The 20,341-nt window shown below is 33.3% G+C and overlaps 1 protein-coding gene across 3 annotated transcripts in view; it reads right to left on the reverse strand.

The window, feature by feature from the left end:
* Positions 1-2,087: 2,087 nt before the first annotated feature.
* The window catches only part of LOC123233362 (retinal dehydrogenase 1-like), a 41,029-nt gene continuing 22,775 nt past the window's right edge, over positions 2,088-20,341 (reverse strand). For 2 of the 3 annotated variants that reach the window (XM_044659497.1, XM_044659488.1), the window contains 7 exons: positions 19,858-19,971; positions 16,347-16,449; positions 14,340-14,524; positions 12,010-12,174; positions 7,573-7,730; positions 4,935-5,009; positions 2,088-2,725 (listed from right to left, as the gene is read on the reverse strand). In XM_044659497.1, coding sequence (XP_044515432.1) covers positions 2,653-2,725; positions 4,935-5,009; positions 7,573-7,730; positions 12,010-12,174; positions 14,340-14,524; positions 16,347-16,449; positions 19,858-19,971 — 873 coding nt within the window. In that variant the 3' untranslated portion in view covers positions 2,088-2,652. The remainder of the gene's footprint in view (positions 2,726-4,934; positions 5,010-7,572; positions 7,731-12,009; positions 12,175-14,339; positions 14,525-16,346; positions 16,450-19,857; positions 19,972-20,341) is intronic. The other variant, XM_044659492.1, reaches the window with a different exon arrangement.

The raw sequence follows: 20,341 nt of genomic DNA on the forward strand, positions 1-20,341 counted from the left end.
ATTCTGCTCTAGCTGATTACCCTTAATCTGTGTGTGTATGTCACCCTGGCTCAAATGTGTTTCTTGTAAATAACATATAGTAGGATTCTGTTTTTTAATCCACTCTGCTTTCTGCTTCAGTTTTATGGATGAGTTCATCTCATTTACATTCAGAGTTATAATTACTAACTGTATATTGCCCTCCATCTTATTTTCCCCTTTTGATCTTGCTCTATTCTCTTTCACTACTTTCCTTTTCCCTTTTCTTATTATGCTTTTACTTCTCTGTAGGATAAGATATAATTCTATACCCCAATAAGTATATTTGTTTTTCCCTCTCTGAGCCAGTTAAGATGAGGGTAAAGTTTAAGCATTGCCTGTCACCATCCTTATTTTCTCCTCCCCATAATGATTTTTTATACCTTTTATGTTATATAATTTACCCCATTCTCTCTCTCCCTTCCCTTTTCTCTCAGTTCAATCCTCTTTTTACCCCTTGATATTTTTTACACATTATATTCATACATATCATATCATACATATGTATAATCTCACATAAACATATCATCATACATCATCATATATATTATATCATCATAATCAGCTTACTTCTCTACCCTTTCTAAGTGTATTCCTTCTATATGCTCTACTACTAAGAGTAATTTTTGAGAATTACAGGTATCCTCTTTCCATGTAGAAATGCAAACAATTTGACCTTAAAGAGTCCCTTAAGTTTTCTCTTTCTTATTTAGCTTTTTAGACTTTTTTTGGGTCTCATGTTTGGACTTCAAATTTTTTGCTTAAGTCTGGCTTATTTGTCAGGAATGTTTAAAAATCTTTTATCTTATTAAATGTCCATTTTTATTCCTGAGGAATATACTTAGCTTTGTTAGATAGGTGGCTCTGGGTTGTAAACCTTGATCTTTTGCCTACTTGAATATCATATTCCATGCTTTATAATCCTTTAATGTAGAAACTGATAGTCCTATGTGATCCTGATTGTAGCTCAATGGTATTTGAATTGTTTCTTTCTGGCTGCTTATAGTATTTTCTCCTTGACATAAGGGAAACATCCCCATTAGTTGATGAGAAAAGGCAGTTTAGTCAAAAAGATCATCACAATTTTTTTCCCTTTGTGTGATTGTCTGGCAAAATAAAAATTTAGATCTCCCAAGCAACAATATTCAAGGAAAATGTAAAATGTCTTGTTTAAAATTTATCAGTTGGAAAAGGAGTCAGGATACTTTAGAGGAAAGAGTTTTGCTTGAAGTCAGAAGATCTGGGTTGTAGGAACAACTCTGATGCTAATCATCTTTGTGATCCTGGGCAAATCACTTTGCCACATTCTATATGAGTTCTAGAATGAAGGAGTTGGAGTAAATGATTGCTCATTTTCTTTCCAGTTCTAAATTAATTCAGCCAATCTCAGACTTCTTAGAAGATAAGACTTAGAGTTATTCAATGATACAAACCTCATGTGGGAGATTTTAATAGTAGGAAGATGTAAGGGTTTGTAGGAAACTGAGGATGAGCCAAGCTATTACTGACAAATAAAGGAAAGATTGCTTAAACCAAAGATATCCTATAATTCCATCACAATCAGTACATTGTCTTTGATGGCTTGGGTGGGCTGATATCCAAGTCATCTGCCAACTATCTTCTCTTTTCCTCATAATTTGTTAGGGTTTTATAATGAAAATGATTGGGGGTCTGGAGGTAGGTGACCTGGGGTCAGGTTCAAATGTTGCTATTTGTTAAATTTGTGACATTAATAACAACTGATCAGCTTTGCATTATTTCCCCACTTGTTAAATGAGGGCATTGGAGTAAATCACTTATGAAGTTCCTTTCAACTCTTTATTTATGAGATTCTGTTTCTATACAGGATGCTAATTTAACAATTTGTATTGTCAGCACCTCCCTTAATTTTTCACTATGATCACTTTACTCACCTATTCTCTTTAACATTTTTTAATATTGTTAGACTTAAGACATATTTTAAAAAGAAGAAAAAACACACGTCTTTCATGAGGAAAAGCTCAAAGACTTGTGTGTTTAACATGAAAAATATATAACCAATTGAATATAAAATATGTCCTGCTACTGAGTGAAGTTTAAAGATTCACACTGAAGAACTTTTATTAACTGACAACATATACACAGGCTTATATGAGATTGTTTTAATGAAGCTGATATCGATATTACAGTTAAGCAGAGTGGTTATTACTTCTTTGGAAACAAGTCATAGTCATCATTCCCTAAGGGAAGAATAATTTCCAAAGACAAAGAAGACTTAACAGTATCAGTGAACAAAGTATATCTATTTCATGAATTAATATGTGTAATAAGTTTCAATTAACTATGAACCATTAAAAAAGTAAAACAACAAATGATCTTATGTTTTATTTCTTAACCTTGGCAAGAATCATCTAATAAAAATCTGTGATAATTCTAATGCTTGAGAGACTTTGGGCTAATTCCATTCCACAGATTTCAGGTAGAATAGATTCACTTTAGTTAGAAGGCACAGAGCATGTTTAGATACAACTTTTTTTTCGTTGTTGTTGATGTAAAAAAATGGCAGCATAAAATGGCAGCTATAAAAACTTTTATGATTTAGGGTAAGAGATGCTCCATCACTGAAGATACAGAGGATCACCTCCTAGGATATTCTTAGGAATTCTTCTCAGAAATCTTGACTGTGATAGTCTTGACTTCAAGGTATTCATGAAGACCATATTCTCCCCTGGAGAGGAAAAAAAATTTTAAATTGCATTAGAGATACTTCCAGATATACAAAACAGTCAATATCTCACTATGAATTTTTCTCTGGTTCTTTAGGGAAAATATGATAGGATAGGGTAATGGCTAGAAGGAAAGTCTTGGAGTCAAGAAGGCCATAGTGTAAGTCTTGCCTCTGATTCATGCTAGCTATCTGACCATGGGTGAGTCACTTAATGTCTGAGGATTTTAAATCTCAAAAAAAAAATAGAAATTAAAGAAGAAATGCTAATCTGTATCAATAGAGCAAATTTTCTTATTAGGATTCCTCTATATTCACAAAATATGGCTATGGACCTCCCCACCAAAAATCTTAGCATTAAGTCCTCAGAAGCATTTCATCTTCTCAGAAACATCTAGAATAGAAACAATAACTCTTAGAGACACTTTATGTACTAATAATTCATCTCTTATAAGTCATATAAAAAGTTATGGATTTTGGGGATAGCCAAGTGGCTTAGTGTATTGAGAACCATCTAGAGATGGGAGGGGGGGGTAGGTTAAAATCTGGCTACAAATACTTCCTAGGTATGTGACCCTGGACAAGTCATTTAACCCTCACTGCCTAGCCCTTATTGAACTTCTACCTTGGAACCAATTCACAGTAGCAATTCTAAGATGGAAGATAAGGGTTTTTAAAAAGTTATATATAGCATTTCTGGATTTCTAACTACATTGTTTTAGAAATTCAAAGTTTTGACAATTATGGTCATATTATATGGGTATATTGCATCAGACACAAGACTGAGATACTAGGAATGTTTCTAAAGTTAAGTGCAGGGGGAATATCTAGCTACCTGAGTAACTGGCAGGAGTATAGGGTAAGAAGAGGAATGAGATAGCAACACAGTGAAGATGAGAAATAGAGATGATAGGAGCACTGTATATAGAGAGGAGAGTTCAACTATGTGCAGTTAAAATGGGAAAAGGGGTAGCCTGCTTTCCTTTCCATACTCTTAGAACTGCAACTCTTTCTGTTTCTCTATTAAAGGTCACATGCCCTCTCTTAACTCCTAAAGAAGTGCAAATTGCCATCTAGTGAGTTAGGGAATATGGGAACATTTCTAACATTTAGAGAGAGTAAATATTTTTCTATTTCCAGATTGGCACCTGACACAAAGTGCCAGCAACTCAACCTTATTTATATCTCTTGGTGAATCAGATTCCAAAACACACACACACACACACACACACACACACACACAAAACACACACACACACACACATTTGTTAGGTGACTGCTGAACAGAAGGAAGATGAATCTTCATCGGACTCAAGAATAATTTTGCAGTAATTATTTAAATATTATCAAATTATAATGAGATTAAAGATGATCATTCATCAAGCAGATTTTACCTTGAAAATTTCTAATACTCCTTCAAATAAACACCACAAAATGGATGCAACAAAACAAGATGAAAGCAATACTTTTAAGAATGTAGAATAGAAATACTACAGAGGAATTAAAAGTTTAAGTATTTATTACTAGCCAGTAATATTCTACTGTATGTTTATCTTGTTCTCTGAGGTGAAACAAAAGGACCATTGTTTATGACTGAGAAGTTAACATAACACCAATGTATTTTTTAAATAACAAGTACAATTAGTATAATTTTTTATAATGATGAATTTATAAATGATAATTAGTTGTGCAATTTTTAAATGAATATGGTTCAATGTTGACTCATGTTTTGTCCAGAAACTATATATAAATTTAAGTATGTGGTTGTACTTATTTGCGTACACTTTTTAATACTCATCTTTGGAATCTAAGATTCAATAAGTCACTGGGGCTTATAAGTTTATAAGAAAAAGGAAGGGAGACACATGTTAAATTAGAGATTCTGAATTTATTTCTGAGCACACAGGGAACATCCACTAGTATCATGAAGACAAGTCTTTTTTTTTTTTTTTTTTTTTTTTTTTTTTTTACCCTTGTACTTCGGTGTATTGACTTATAGGTGGAAGATTGGTAAGGGTGGACAATGGGGGTCAAGTGACTTGCCCAGGGTCACACAGCTGGGAAGTGGCTGAGGCCGGGTTTGAACCTAGGACCTCCTGTCTCTAGGCCTGACTCTCACTCCACTGAGCTACCCAGCTGCCCCAAGACAAGTCTTTTTAAAAAAACACATATCATAGACATACCACCGAGGGTGCTAAAAGGTCTTACTTACATTTCTCGCCCATTTCCAGACATCTTAAATCCCCCAAAAGGTGTTTGAGGAGAAAAAGAACCATAGCAATTGACCCTTCAAAGAAAATAGTATTTTATATTAATATTTCAATTTCATTCAGTCAGCATTTGTTTAGTTGCTATTATATATGAAGTTAATTTCATTTTTTGGAAGAGAAGGGAAGCTAGAAAAGGAATATGCATCTATTAAAGTTGTAATATGTACTACACAGTGTACTAAACACTTTAGAAATGTTATCACCTTTGATTTTTATATCAGATCTGTGATTTCATTGTGATAGGGAAATTCTAATGAAACAATTTTCTCTGCCAAAGGAGGTCTATATCTGCTCTGCAACTTATCATCTTAAAATTTCCCAGGACACTAAGTAGTTAAATTACTTATCCAGAGCTATGACCAGTATGGGTGGTACAGTGGAATGTCTATGTATGGACTATGTATGGAACCCTAAGTTTTCAATATGATTGACTTAACTGATCAGGGATTTTAAAGATACAATTGATAATTCATGTCACATTGCTTTATCTGTTAGACACATAACATGCCCTCTTATCATGGATTATATCATTATAAGTTTGTCATCATTTATAAGCACTAAGGAGAAAAGTGTCCAAAATGCACAATGTTTAGGAGTTATTGTAGACAAGAAGGAAACTTATAAATGTTCAACTGTAGGAAATGTAAAAATGTTAAAAATTAACACATTAATGAGTTTTTTCTCTGGCTAAAGGAATTATTCAAGAAATATTTGACAATGAAGTCATGGATTTTAGGGATCCTAGATTTCATTTTACAGATGACGCAATTCAACAGTTCAGAGAGATCAAAATTACTTAGGTAAAAGAAATAGTGAGTGTGAGACATGGGGACTCTACTAAGAAGGTAAAAGAGGAGATTTCCTAATGCTAAGAATTTCTAGGGAGAAGATGATGGAGTCACCGGAAAATTCTTAAGGGAAGAAAAATCTTTCAATTATAGGAATTCCTTAGAATAATGCTTTTCAGACTGGGAGTTGAGTCTCTCACTAGGAAGAAAGAGTATTTGGACTGCTTATGCTAGTGCAATTATTATTTTTTTCAGTAGTCCTTACTATAAATCAAGAAGCCCACACTAAAACAACGCCAAAAGTAAATAGAAGGTGAGTACTTCAAAATTGCTATATGATCACAAAGGCTGATATAGCAACTAATCTGAGAATACACAAATTCCACAAGAAATAGGACAAAGAGATTATCCACATAAGGCTATCATATCATGGTTAAGTACTAATTTAGAATCAGGTTATTTAGATTCATATTGTGGTTCTGTTCCTTACTGTGTGAATTCACCATGTTATTTAACATCTCTGGGATTAAGGTTTCTAATTTATCAAATTCAAATGGTCAGGCTAAATGTTTGCCAAGATCCCTTTCAGCTCTAAATTACATGGCCCTAAATATAACCAAGATAAGGTTCAGTTCCTGCCTCTGACACATACTGGCTATGTGATTCTGGGGAAACGACTAACTTCTCAATGCCACCAGCAACTCTTAAATATTCCTCCAAAACAACTCTCCAAGTCTCAGAGCAAGTGCTAAGTAGGAGGGTTTCCTCCTTTGGATATCTCTATACCAATGAAATCACAAGTCTAGTTCCAAAATAAGAATGTGTAACTATAACATATAACATTGTGCCTTCTGTCACAATTAATAGTGTTGAGCATGTATTAGGTGCTAATAAATATTTATTGGTCAATTAACTTTTTCCACTATTCTGAACTTATAATTTCATTGGAAAAGTTTCTGCTCATTGATGGAAACTCTTACCATTGATGGAACAAGGCAATTCATACTGTAATGTAATATTATTGAGGTTTCAGTAATATAAGAGCGATAATGACTTGCCACACAGCAAGTATTTGTCAGAGACAGGACTTGAACTTTGGTTTTCTTGACTCTGAGGTTGGTTCTCAGATGTTTACTAGATATGTGACCCTGGCCAAGTGACTTAACTGCCTCCATTTCTTCAACTTTAAAATGGAAAAAATTGTATCAGCTACCTCCCAAGTTAGTTATCTGGATAAAATGAGATGGTATTTTAAAAGTACTTTGTAAATTTTAAAACTATATAAATGCTACCTATTATTATCATATTTTAATTTTATATGCTCAAATATTATAATTTATTTTGGTACTTATATTCATAATAATATGTCCTATATAAACCACTTAATGTAATCATATTTTAATATATTTCTGTTGTTATACATTATTTAAATGTATTCATTCATATTTTTGCTATTTTTATTATTCATATTATTTTGTCATTCATATTAATAATAATGACATTATTACTAACACCTCACTGCCTCTCAATTAGTCTATTTAAAACAACAAGTTTCATTAAAATATCTTTAGGAACCAAACCACAGAAGATAGACTTCAATTAAACTACCAAATCTCTGATCTATAAAACATCAGTAGCTCAGAAAACAAGAACAGAAGGTCTATATCCCAGTGACCCACTTGATTTGAAAGGAAGGAACATATTGTTTTTCAGATGTCCAACTTTTTCTCTTAATGTGATTTGAGACATAACAGAATTCCCTAAAAGCCCACAGAGATAAGGTTTGACTTACCAGACAGTTCCAGCTTGCAGGGCAGAGGAAATTGTCAAGGCTTTATCAAGGTCTTTGGTAAAAATGCCTGCTGCTAAGCCATAGTGAGTATTGTTGGCCCTCTTGATCACTTCATCAATAGTTTTAAACTTCATAATTTGTTGGACTGGTCCAAAAATCTGCTCCACAGAGAGAAGAGAGATAAAGAAATGGGGAAAATGAGAGGAAGAGAGAGATAGAGGAAAAAACACACAAATATGAATTAAATCAGGATGACCGCTGTTTTGCTGCATGGATAGTTTTTTTTTTTTTAATGGATAGTTTTTTTTGTTTGTCTGGTGGCTCATTTGGAATATTAATTGAAGCTTGACAAATTTGTTGGGGGAGATTTTTTTGGTGGAAATTATTATTTATTTATTTATTTCAAAATTAATTAATTAAGAATGTTTTCCCATGGTTACATGATTCATATTCTTTCCCTTTTCTCTTCCTGAGCTGATTAGCAATTCCACTGGGTTACATGTATCACTGTTCAAAACCTATTTTCATATTATTAATATTTGCAAATGAGTGATGATTTAACGTCAGAATCCCCCAATCATATACCTATGAAATCATGTGATCAATCATGTGTTTTTCTTTTGTGTTTCTACTCCTACAGCTATTTCTCTGGATGTGGATGACATTCTTTCTCATAAGTTCCTCTGGATTGTCCTGGATCATTGCACTGGTACTAGTAGAGAAGTCCATTACATTTGATTGGGTCACAGTGTATCAGTCTTCTGGTTCTGCTCCTTTCACTCTGCATCAATTTCTGGAGGTTTTTCCAATTTACATGGAATTCCCTAGTTCATCATTCCTTTCAGCATAATAGTATTCCATTACCATCAGATACCACAATTTGTTCAGCCCTTCCCCAATCGATCAACACTCCCTTATTTTCCAATTTTTTACCACCACGAAGAGAGCAACTATAAATATTTTTGTACACATATTTTTCTAGATGTTTTTTTTAAATGATATATGAAATCTCTTTGAAGTAAAGCAGACTGGATTTAGTTTTCACTGTATTTTCATTGACTAACATGGTATCTTGCATGTAGTAGGCAATTAAAAATGCTAGTTAACTATGTGTCTTTATAGAAAACATGTCAGCAGGCACCATGGCACAGTGGAAAGAATTCCAGAATCAGAATTAGAGGGCCTGTGTCCTAATTTTGGCTATGCTACTCACATATTTGATATTGGGCAAATCACTTTGCCTTTTTCAGCCTCAATTTATTTATCTGTAGTAAAATGAATGAGCTCCAAGGCCTTTTCCAGCGTTAGATCTTTGATCCTATACCTAAAATGTATAGGGTTTATATCAGAAATCAAATTTCAGTTGAGGGTTTTTAAAACTCTCAATTTTAACTTCTAACTTTCAGTGAAAGATAGTGAAAGATAGGTCATACCAAAGATTTCAACAAAAAATATTGTCAAATTGAATGTATAGTATGATCAGATCACTGCCTTATAACAGTGCCTGCAGCCAAGAGTCACTTGACAGGGTTTAGAGTCTAGGACAGAGAAAACAACTTAGATAAAACCAAGGAGTGACTTGAATATTCACAACTCAAATCCACATTTTGATCTCTTATGGTTAATGAGAAGTGAATGCATAATCCAATCAGAAGGTTTGATTAGATAATTTTTAGGTAGTTCTATAAATTCTTATATCTTATTCTCCTTATATGTAAAAGAAGGGAGATGTATAAAGTGATATCAAAGTTCCCCTCCAAGTTTAAAAATAATTTCTATACTTTGGAGTTATCCAAATCTCTGTCTGCATACTCCATTTTTTTTTTCTGCCATGACCTATCATAAATTGGAAAATCTCTAAACCCAAGCAATAATTAATGTGGCTACTTCCTTCTTGGTAAAGACATCGGGAATGCCAGAGGCAGAATATTCCTTACATTGTCAAACTTATTCACCATGCCAGTCAAATCTGCCTTTTTCCTTTAAAATAAGACAGTCAATGGAGAAGCAGGTTATCTGTGGTATTTTTTTTTTTTTTTTTGTATTTTAAACCCTTAACTTCTGTGTATTGACTGATAGGTGGAAGAGTGGTAAGGGCAGGCAATGGGGGTCAAGTGACTTGCCCAGGGTCACACAGCTGGGAAGTGTCTGAGGCCGGATTTGAACCTAGGACCTCCCGTCTCTAGGCCTGGCTCTCAATCCACTGAGCTACCCAGCTGCCCCCACTGTGGTATTTTTTTAAAAAAAATTCAGTGAGATTTAAAAAAATACAAAGCATAGACAAACAACATGAGCAAGCATAGGTATTAATTTCTCCTACAGATCTTCCACTTAAATTCATGTCTGGCCAACAGGCATTATGAAAAAAATTGGACTAATAATCCATAGGACTTCTTTAAAGAAAGGCAGACAAATTAGCTTCTAAAAATAAAATTGTTCTTCACTGAAAGAGATGATCACAGGCCATTGGAGTTAAAAATGCTTACAGTAAATAATGAGTGGTTGTAAAGGGAAACAAAAATAAACATCAATAGCAAAATGGTCTAATATGGAAACTGTAAGTAAAAGTCAAACATCATCAGATATGATATCTTAGGTAAATCACTTTGCCATCCCTAAGCCTCAGTTATTTTATCTGTCAAAAGGGTAATATCACCAGTGAATGAGATGACACAAATATATAAAGAATATGTGATGTTATTGTTGTGCATTCCCTTCACCAAAATCAAACCATCACTAAGTTATGAGTTAGTAGGTAAGGTCTAAGGAGTGGCTGAATGACACAAAGGCTAAGTGATAAATAATCAATATCATTAGCAAGATTGACAACTAGGTCTTTCTGATTAGGAGCCTAAACACTTAACCATTATATCATGATTCCTTTGTATAAGTACTGACAAAATGAGGTCAGAGTCAAATACTCTCTGAAAAGTTAGATAGGCTTAATGAGAACAGGATATGGGCATGCTAGGAAATGTTCACAATTGGCTCTCCAAAAATGATGACTCACTTTTAGGTTTGATCTGCATTATTAACATTTCCTTCATAATTTTCTTAAATCTAGGCAGCAAAAAATTACAAATTAACCCACAATTTGTAAGATTTGGTGATTTTTAAAGATGTAAATGGTCATGAAGAACATTTATCAATTGGTTCTCAAGAGCCATTCAGAATAGCCTTCAGCATACCCTTAAAAGACATTACTATATACTATACAGGCTTCAATTGGGGAGCAATATTTTTCTTACATTATTTTTAAATCAAATTGTTGTGTTTAAATGGGGGCTGTTTTTGTCTCTTCAACATATAAAGATATTAAGAAACTGGAGAGGGTTAAAAGTGGTTCAGTGGAAATATCATTCTTTGACTTTGGAATAAAAAAATATGGGTTCACAGCCTGTATCTAATGCTGACTAGGCATTAAGCAAGTTATTTATGCTTTCTCAGGTACTAGTTTTCTTATCAGAAAAATAAAAGAGTGTTAAAGGTCTTCTGAGATGCCTTCTAGCCTTAGTTCTATGAGCTTATTATCTTAAGGGTGTAATCTTGCAATTAAGAGATTGAAAAAAATACATCTGTGGGAAAAGGAAAAAGGAGATGAGATATGCTTAGCTTATAGAAATAAAATCTAGGGAGTAACACCAATTATATTGTTTATCTTGTGGGAAAGATGTAACTAGAGTATTTTCTATTGCTATTAAATAATATATGGAAGGTGTTCTATAATCCTTAGAGCGCCATGTAAGTATTAGCAATTATTATTATAATTGTTATTGTTAGATGGAAAGAGATTCAGAAACTTCAGCTGGATAGAGGGGAAAACATCTTGACAATAAGAGTGTTAGGAATATTGGTAGATTCTGTGAAAACATCCCTTCAGATGTTTTGCAACAATAAACAATTTGTTCTGGAAAGTTCATTGTAATTGTAAGCCTCAAAGAAAGTTCTCTGAATCAGATGACATATCTTGATCTCTTCAAGATGTGATTGTTAAATGGGCTCAATGATTTCCATGATATTTCACAAATTCAAGTTAGGTCAGCAATAACCTTGATAAAAGGAGGTATGAAAAAGGTTATTTTTGAAAGAGAGTGAAAGGTTGGTAAATGAAAATGTAAAATTTAGTGTTATATGATTTCTATTGATGGTTTTTTCATAGACATATTTTCTCTTTCTATTACTTTGTAATAATAATGTTTGGAACTTCTGTATCATAATTAGTAATTATTACCAGATGGTTTGGTAGTGCTTGGGGTTCCCTTTCCTAGATGACAATAACTGAAATTCTAATAATGAAAAGTCATTAAGGTAAAATAGAAAGGGAGATTAGCATCTACTGGGAAAGTTATTCAACTAGTTATGCCTTGGAAAAAACTCTTATGTACAAGTATGTATAAGAAAGTGATTGATGGAGCAGAATGTAACCAATTCCTTTACCTCTTCTTTGGCGATCCGCATTTCATCAGTAACATTGGAGAACACAGTGGGCTGGATGAAGTATCCTTTATTTCCAGATGGTCCTCCTCCACATTCCAATTTAGCTCCTTCTTTTTTTCCACTCTCAATGAGATCGAGTATTTTTGTGTATTGCTCCTTATCGATCTACATGAAAAGACAAGGGGGAAAAAAGGAGGAACAACACAAATAAAACAAAAAAGTTAGCATTAAAATGATTCTTTAAACGTATGATTTAAAAAATAGAAATATTGTTAAATATTGTAAATGTATCTAAATAGTTTCCTTAGACCAGTGATGGGCAAACTACATATGGCCCACCGGCCAGATGTGGCCCCTTGAAATGTTCTATTAATCTGATGAATATAATGAGTAGGATACAATACAATGAAACCTCGAAAGAGTTGCCTTTGAAACAGACTGATGAGCATTTTCTTTCCTTTGGCCCTCTCTTTAAAAAGTTTGCCCATCACTGCCCTAGACTGTTAGTTGTTAGTGCTTGCTAAAAAAAAAAATAAATCTCTGTCCTTAAAAAGTATTACAAAAATGTAAATTAAGATTAGCATTTTTTCAAAAGATATTCATTTTGGGAATTTTATGACTAGTTAATTAAAGTAAGTTCTTGACATATGGTTAAAATAAAGGGGAAAAAAGACCCATCTTTAACCATCTTCATGTGGCTAGTCTTCAATTACTCTAGAATAAATATTCATATAAATGTACATTTCTAAACCATCTTGTACTAAGAACCTTGGAGAAGTGAAATAATAAAATTTTGCCAAATTATTATATAATTCAAGTCCATTTTAATATGCTTTTAAAACTTAAGAAAAAACTGCAATTGTTCTTGGTTTACTTTTATGCCCAAGAAAATTTGAGTCATCTGGAACTAAGCTTACAATTTATTTGCTCCAAATGAGTTCACACTCTCCCCTGAAATCATTAAAGCTTATGGCAGAACTTACCAAGAGAAGTTTAAAATGGTAGCTTAGACTAGAAAGACTAGTGTTTCTGGGCCAGTTACTTGATAATGGCCATTGCAAAAGAAACACAATTACTTCCTATTAGCATTCTCTCATGGCTACTATCTCTTGATATCATTGCATGCCCCTGAGGTTATCCTAAGTAAGAGAAACTTAGTAAATATTCAGTTTCTTCATTAAATATTTCAACATTTATTATCATTCTAGGAAAAAAAAATCAAAGTAAAAGGGTGTTTTTTTTTTTTAAGTTTCCAATTCCTCATGTACTTTTTTGGGGAAGAAAACTGACAAAGTAAAAGGAAATATTGTGTAGCAGAAATATGACTAGATTTGAAGCCAGAAGATGCAGGTCAAATTCTAGCTTGTCTACTTTTATGACTGTAAACTAATCTCAGTTTTTATGCATCTCATTTTCTTCATCCATAAAATGGAATAACAAAATTTGCACTGCCCATCTCATGAGATGTTTATAAGGGAAATGTTTTTCAGTTCCAAAGTATTATGTAAAAGAGATATTGTTAGTTTCCAAGAAAGCAAAAGTTGGAGGAAGAGTGCAGGATGGACTATGCGGAAGCATGTGGAATGAGAGAAACTAGTGGGAAGTATGGTTTATGAGAAAGGGGAAAATAGAAAAAGGTGATGGGTCTGGATTCAGAAAAGCAGTTTTGAAAAAGGAAAGTTTGAATTTTGGATTGAGTTATAATTCCTCACTAAGTTCCATTTACTTCTATGTCTCCCATCTCTTGTGAATTAGGGAAACAGTGTCAAATTCCCAAGTTGTTCAAAGGAACTAGTCTGACTTGTTTTGAGGCACACTACACAATAAGTCTCCTCTTTTCTGTATCATGCAAGACAGCATGTGAGGATACCTTTATGACAATTTACTCCGTATATACAAAGGAAGAGAAAAAGGCTGAGAGATTTATTTTTTATTAAATAATAAAAAATAACAGCATTTATATAGCACTTTCATGTTTTCCTAGTATTATAGGTATGTTTACTCATTTGATTTTCTATGAGGTAGGTACTATTATTATTTCCATTTTACACATGAGAAAATAGGCTGAGAACCTTACACACAGCTTTTGTCAGAGGGAAGATTTTTAACTCATGGCTTCCTGACTACAGTCTGAGGAAGTTCTGTTTCCTGCCTCAATTCAAGAAATTCTATTGTGCTCATCTTTTCAATCTATTCCAATCAGGTTCAGGAAAACCAGTAAGGCCAAAATCATCCTCATTTCATTCTGATCCATAGAAGTGAAATACAGACAGATTTCATTTTCTTTATTGATAGTTGTTTTCTATTGTCTACATTCCATTAGTACCAACCTGGGGGCCTTGCTGTACTTCTGGATCCAGAGGATTCCCCAGTGTGTATTTCTTGGCACGCTCTACACTCCTCTGAACGAACGTATCATAAATGGACTCTTCCACGAAAAGCCTTGATGCTGCAATGCAGCACTGACCCTGGTGGAAGAATACGCCATGATGTGCAAATTCCACAGCACTATCCACTGTAAAAACAAACAAACAAAAACACCAGCCAGGAGGTTATACAATGGTTCTGCAAAGTAAAATATCACACTTTCCCAAACAATGATTTTAATTTTTTTTTTTGTTTTGTAAAAAGGAGAGGAAATGTCTTTTGGCCCTTAAAATACATCATGGATAGCCTATTTCTCTCTTTAGACTTTATTGTCATTGAATGTTTATTGTAGTGATAGCTTTAAAACTGCAAAGTTGAGGAAATTTTGAAATTACTATTCAAGTCTCTAGGACTCAACTTATCAAAACATAGTTTTCAGCCTTGAGAAAACTTTCCAGCAATGGTATGTGAAACAGTTAGAGTGGAATCTAAATTTTCCTTCTTCTAAAAAAAATTTAAATCTTGATTTCCAAAAAGAATCTTTTAAAATGCCTCAAAAAGAGGGTCCATGTTGTTCAAATTAAAAAAATGAAAAAACTGCCAATGCATTATTGAGATAGTTGCATGCATTTTTAAAAGTTATAGTTATTTCATTATTATTTCTAGTTACTTTCACTTGTGTATAACTCTTTAGGACCCCATTTGGAGTTTTCTAGGCAGTAAAAATGGAGTAGTTTGACATTTGCATCTCTATTTTGCAGATGAAAAACTGAGGCAAATATGGCTAAGCAACTTACCAGGTCAAACATCTAGTTAAGAATCTGTGGATGGATTTTTTGAATTTAAGAAGAGGAGTCTTTTTGACTCTGTCTTGGCTCACTATCCTCTATGTCACCTAACTGACCAGTTATGTTTGTACTAGAAGACAATAGTCTTTTTAATATATTAATTTCCCAAAAGCTTGGTTTTGGAGTTAAGTATGTGTATATAATTTTTTCCATAATGCTACGATCAACTTATTTTCTGGACCAAAGGATGTTTTATTCTATTTAGTGTTTAGTTTAGGAGATTTCCAATATTACCCTTTGATAACTTAAAGAACACAAAACGACATAATGGATACAATGCTGAGCTTCAATTCAAGAAAACTCTGGTTCAAACCTATCCTCTGACAGCAGTTATGTAACCCTGTGCAGGTCAATTGACCTATTTCCTCATCTGTAAAATGGGGATATTAATAGCACCTTCTTCCCAGCTCTGTTATGACAATCATATGAGTTAATATTTGTAAGTCACTTTTTCACCTTTAAAAAGATAAATAAATGCTAGGTGCATTTTTATTATCAGTAGCAGCAACAGCAGCATTATAGCAACCTAAGGGATCAGTTTCCTTTAACTTGATGGAATTTTCCAACTTTTTTAAAGTCCTTCTGAAATAACTTCCAAAGGGGTGGAAAAACTTTTCAGATAGCATCTCTTAGGGTAGTATAGAAAATGCAGCAGTGTCTATCATATAAAAAGCTATGCAGGCAAAACAACAGAAGTAGATGATCCAATATCAAATCAAGGTCCTTGTGTCCTTTACACCAGAGCTTAGCTTTCCTATTGCTATGATAAGGTCTAAAAGACAAACAACCCATAACTTAATGCTTTTTAGTTTCTTGATTTTGTTCAAAAAGTAAAACCTGAGAGGTTTTTTGTTTGTTTTATTATAAGAGAAACTCAAGTAAAATGTAAGCCTCTGGAAGAGAGCAAAAGCTTTTGATTTCTGTGTTTTTTATTCCTAGCACCTAGCAAAGCTCCCTACAAAGAGAGGATTTAGAATTGTAATAGATTTTTGAGTTGGTTTTTAAAAGTCCCATCTCAGTAATCTAGATAGAAATAATTAAGCTCTTTGCATAATATTTCTCAAACATTGCCTTCTGGCACTGTAAAAGTAAAAGAAATGTAAAAACATTAATTATACTAACAGTCAGCATCAGCAAATACAATGCAAGGACTCTTTCCCCCCAGCTCCAGTGAAACCCTCTTCAGGTTGCTTTTCCCAGCAGCCTCTTTGATTAGCAGGCCAACCTGAAAGAGAATATAAAGAGGAAGTTGGCTCCCAATTGTGAGAGTTGATTGCTTCCCATCCATAGCTCTTAGATTTCTAAATCCTATATTTCTCATAGTGTTCTCTAATTTATATTTTTGGTTTGTTTTTCTATTTACTTAGGACACTAGGCTAAATGATTTCAAACATACTTTCCAATTTTAAAATCGGATGATTTCATAATCTCCTCTATTCTCAGGGTTCCTTATCTCATTCTCCTTTTCAATAACACTCTATAAGGAAGTAAAATTGAAAGAAAACATTTGGAGACGTCCTTTGCTTCCATTCAGGTATCTCTGTATTTTATTATGCTGTGTAACAATCCCATAAAATCAATTTCTATCATTGTAGCTAATATTTTTAGCAAGTTGTTTTCCAAAATCAACTTTGGTATAAGAAGAGAGAGAGCTCTTAAAATACCAGTTGATGTTACAACACTATATTTTGCTAATATTTCAATTCAATTAACTTGAAACAATGAATGAATGTTTATGAAATCCTAGACTTTGTTTTGTACGATTATTGTCTATTGATATTGGAAACCCCAAGCTGATGAAAAATATATATTGTCCAAGTTATGTCATACAATTGCATAAGTAGCCATCAAATAAGTCTGAGCACATGTATAACTTCAGCATTCATTCTAGATTACCAAAGTGTTAGGCATAAAATGGAATAGTAGGAAGAAATCAGACCAGATTGCAATTGGAAAAAATTGCTTTCAGCCGTCTCAAATGGTTTCCTCCTGAAATACTACAACTCTTAATCATCAATATTCTCCAAAGAATTGTAATTTCAAATAATACAAAGAGCAATAGAAAGACATGAGATATAGAGTATCACCAATAATGAATCTCATGGAGATATTTAAGATTAAACTTAAATCATGTATGATCAGAAAAAGTAAGAAGTGGTGTGGGTAGTTATTAATAATATAAAACAATAAGTAAAATGCCTATTTGGTTTTGAAGATACTAAAATAATAAATGAAAGTCCTCTGGTATTTTGTATAAATCACCCCAGTCTGTGATGATTGTCCTCTTCTGGATATTAATAGTTTGTTTTTATAGTATTTTGGCAGTTGATACCAATCACTGATTAACAAAAGCCAATTTTCAAAGTTTATTAGCTATAGTTAATAAATTCTAGTACAAGCTCAAGTACTTTATTGATCTTGTCACTACTATCTTCAGACAGTATTTTAGAAAAAGACTTTTTGTTCTTATAATAGATAATAACTCATAAGAAGAAACTTAAAGATGCACAAAGTTGTTTCCTTAAACCATAAAATCTGAGGACCCGACTATTAGCATATATTCCTAAAAAAAGCAAATACTAGTAATAAATTTCTAATTTTATAACCAACGCTATGATTAGTTTTGTTTTTTTTTTATTTGAAATGAGCAGATATTAAAAGATGTGTACTTAATATAAGAAGGTTTATAACAGGAGCTCTTAAAATAACTATCACAGTTAATGAAAAACTAGGACTAATCTTTCTAACTCTCTAATTACATACCCTACTCAAGGATTATGTAAGATGAATTAGTTTTATACTAAATTATATAAAAAGTGATTAAATGAAGTAAATGCAAGTTAAGCTCTTCATCTGGAGCACATCTGGAATCTTTCCCATTCCAACTTTCCCACCCTAGACATATATGTCTTGTCCAAGAAGGTAATTGCATTAAATTTGCATTAAATTGTAGCTTTCCCTTTCTATTCTCAATGACTCTAAATGGACCATTTTTGATAAACAGTTGTTGCAAAGAAGCCCACCACCTCTCCAATTCCATACATTTCATTTTATGTAATTTGAATCAGAATTAGTGCTTCATTTTGTATTCCCACTGATTAATTTTAGCTGGACTGGATGTGTGGACTTCCAACTTTGCTTACCCTTTGTGACAGAAAACCATCCCACAACTGGCCTCTCAACTGTATCTTCTAAAAAGTAGTTCTAGATCTTCAAATGTATAACCAGGCCAAATATTAGATATCTCCAAACACTGTTATGTTATTGAGCTCTCCTTTGCCAGTATCTCTATTACCTGAGGTTAACAATGTACTCAAGTTCTCTGAGCCTCAGTTTCCCCCTCTATAAAACAGAGAAAAATCCCTGTAAGTAGGTAACCCAGGATTTAGGTAAGGATGAAGTGAGATAATTTCCATAAAGCATGGTATGAACTTTTATTCATTCTGTAAATGACAGGTATCAATTGTTTCAGCATTTATTTGTCTGATATCTAAATAACATGTATTTACCAAAAGTTAAAAAAAAAACCAAAAACAAAGCTTTTACAAAACAATAAACTTGGAAACATGTTTTAAAGGAGCATAATGGGTTCCCTGAATGGCTATTATAATAAAAACTGTTAAGATAGATACATTACTGTAATGGATATAGATGGATATGACATGTACTTGTATTCTCTTTTTGTTAGCATATATACTTATATACGGATCTCTCTCTCTCTTTCTCTTTCTCTCTCTCTTACTCTCTCTCTTTCCTTCTCCCTCTCCCTGATCCTCACCCTTACCTATACAACTCAAAAACTCTGAGAATAGGTAAAGACTAGTCTAATCTTTTTATTATACAGAAGAAGAAACTGAGGCACAGAGAGCTTGAGAGTTGCTGTGTGTTAAATTACTCAGTGACAAAGCCTGAATTTTCTGACTTCAAGACCATGTTATTTTTTGAAGAGCTGCTGTAAGAAAAGTTCTTTGTAAGCTTTAAAGCATCATAGGCATATAAGATCTTACATACAATTTGGTATTGATCTTAAGAAATAATGCCACAAATAGAGAGTAATCATATTAAACTGCTAAGGCTTGGTTTGAGTTTTCATCAGAGTATCTATCATTACATTATAACTATGTGCAAACACCTAGAGCATGACCATGACCTTGTCTTGCTTACAGTCACAGTCAGTTCTTATACATCCACATATATCTCATGAATAGCAACATGTGGATCCATCTGGGCTTTCCTCACCTGTTAAGTTAGTGTTGGCTCACAGTATTAAAGTTTATTTGGATGCCTGTCTAACTATGACAAACACATTAAGAAAGGAAGGTCTAATGGAGAAACAACAGTGCCTTGTTGAATCGATTAAGCAACATTTATTACAGTCTACTCTGTGTTAATTTTTGTGCTAGAAACAATGCAAATGTAAAAGAGAAAAATCTCTTGCTCTTGGGTGGAGGGGGGGGTATTATATTCTTCCAGACCTGAATTCCTCTTGTATTAAATTGAAGACTGTTCTCTTCTTAAATTCCTTTCCTCAAAATCACATTTGAAAGCATTAGATAAGAATGTAATTTAAATGAAACTTGACCCCAAAATTGTTGCAAAAACTAAACTTTAGGGATGAGTTAATTTGTTTTACCTCTGTGGACCCTGTGAATGCCACTTTATCCACATCCATATGAGAAGAAATGGCTGCTCCAGCTGTGGGTCCATAACCAGGCACAATGTTCACTACTCCTGGTGGAATTCCTGCCTAAGAGAGTGAAAGCCATGAATTAATTCCAGAGAAAAATGATTTAAAACTACTATAAAGAGAAAAGCAGGCGTAGCTAGGTGACTCAGTGGATAGAAAGCAAGACCTGTAGACAGGAGTTCCTATGTTCTGGTTACAAGTACTTTGTAGCTGTGTGACTGTGGGCAATTCACTTAACTGTAATTCCCTATCACTTCCTGCTCTTCTGCCTGGAAACTGTACTTAGCATCAAAGTTAAGAAAGAAGTTAAGGGTTTAAAAAAAAAGAGAGAAAAATCCACCTTGCTTAATATCAAGAGTTTTAGAATCTCACTATAATGAAGAAGACAATTATACAAAGTAGAAAATCTCCATCTATTAGTTCATCTTAA

The sequence above is a fragment of the Gracilinanus agilis genome, chromosome 1 (genome assembly GCF_016433145.1).
Source record: "Gracilinanus agilis isolate LMUSP501 chromosome 1, AgileGrace, whole genome shotgun sequence".
Classification (NCBI taxonomy): domain Eukaryota; kingdom Metazoa; phylum Chordata; class Mammalia; order Didelphimorphia; family Didelphidae; genus Gracilinanus; species Gracilinanus agilis.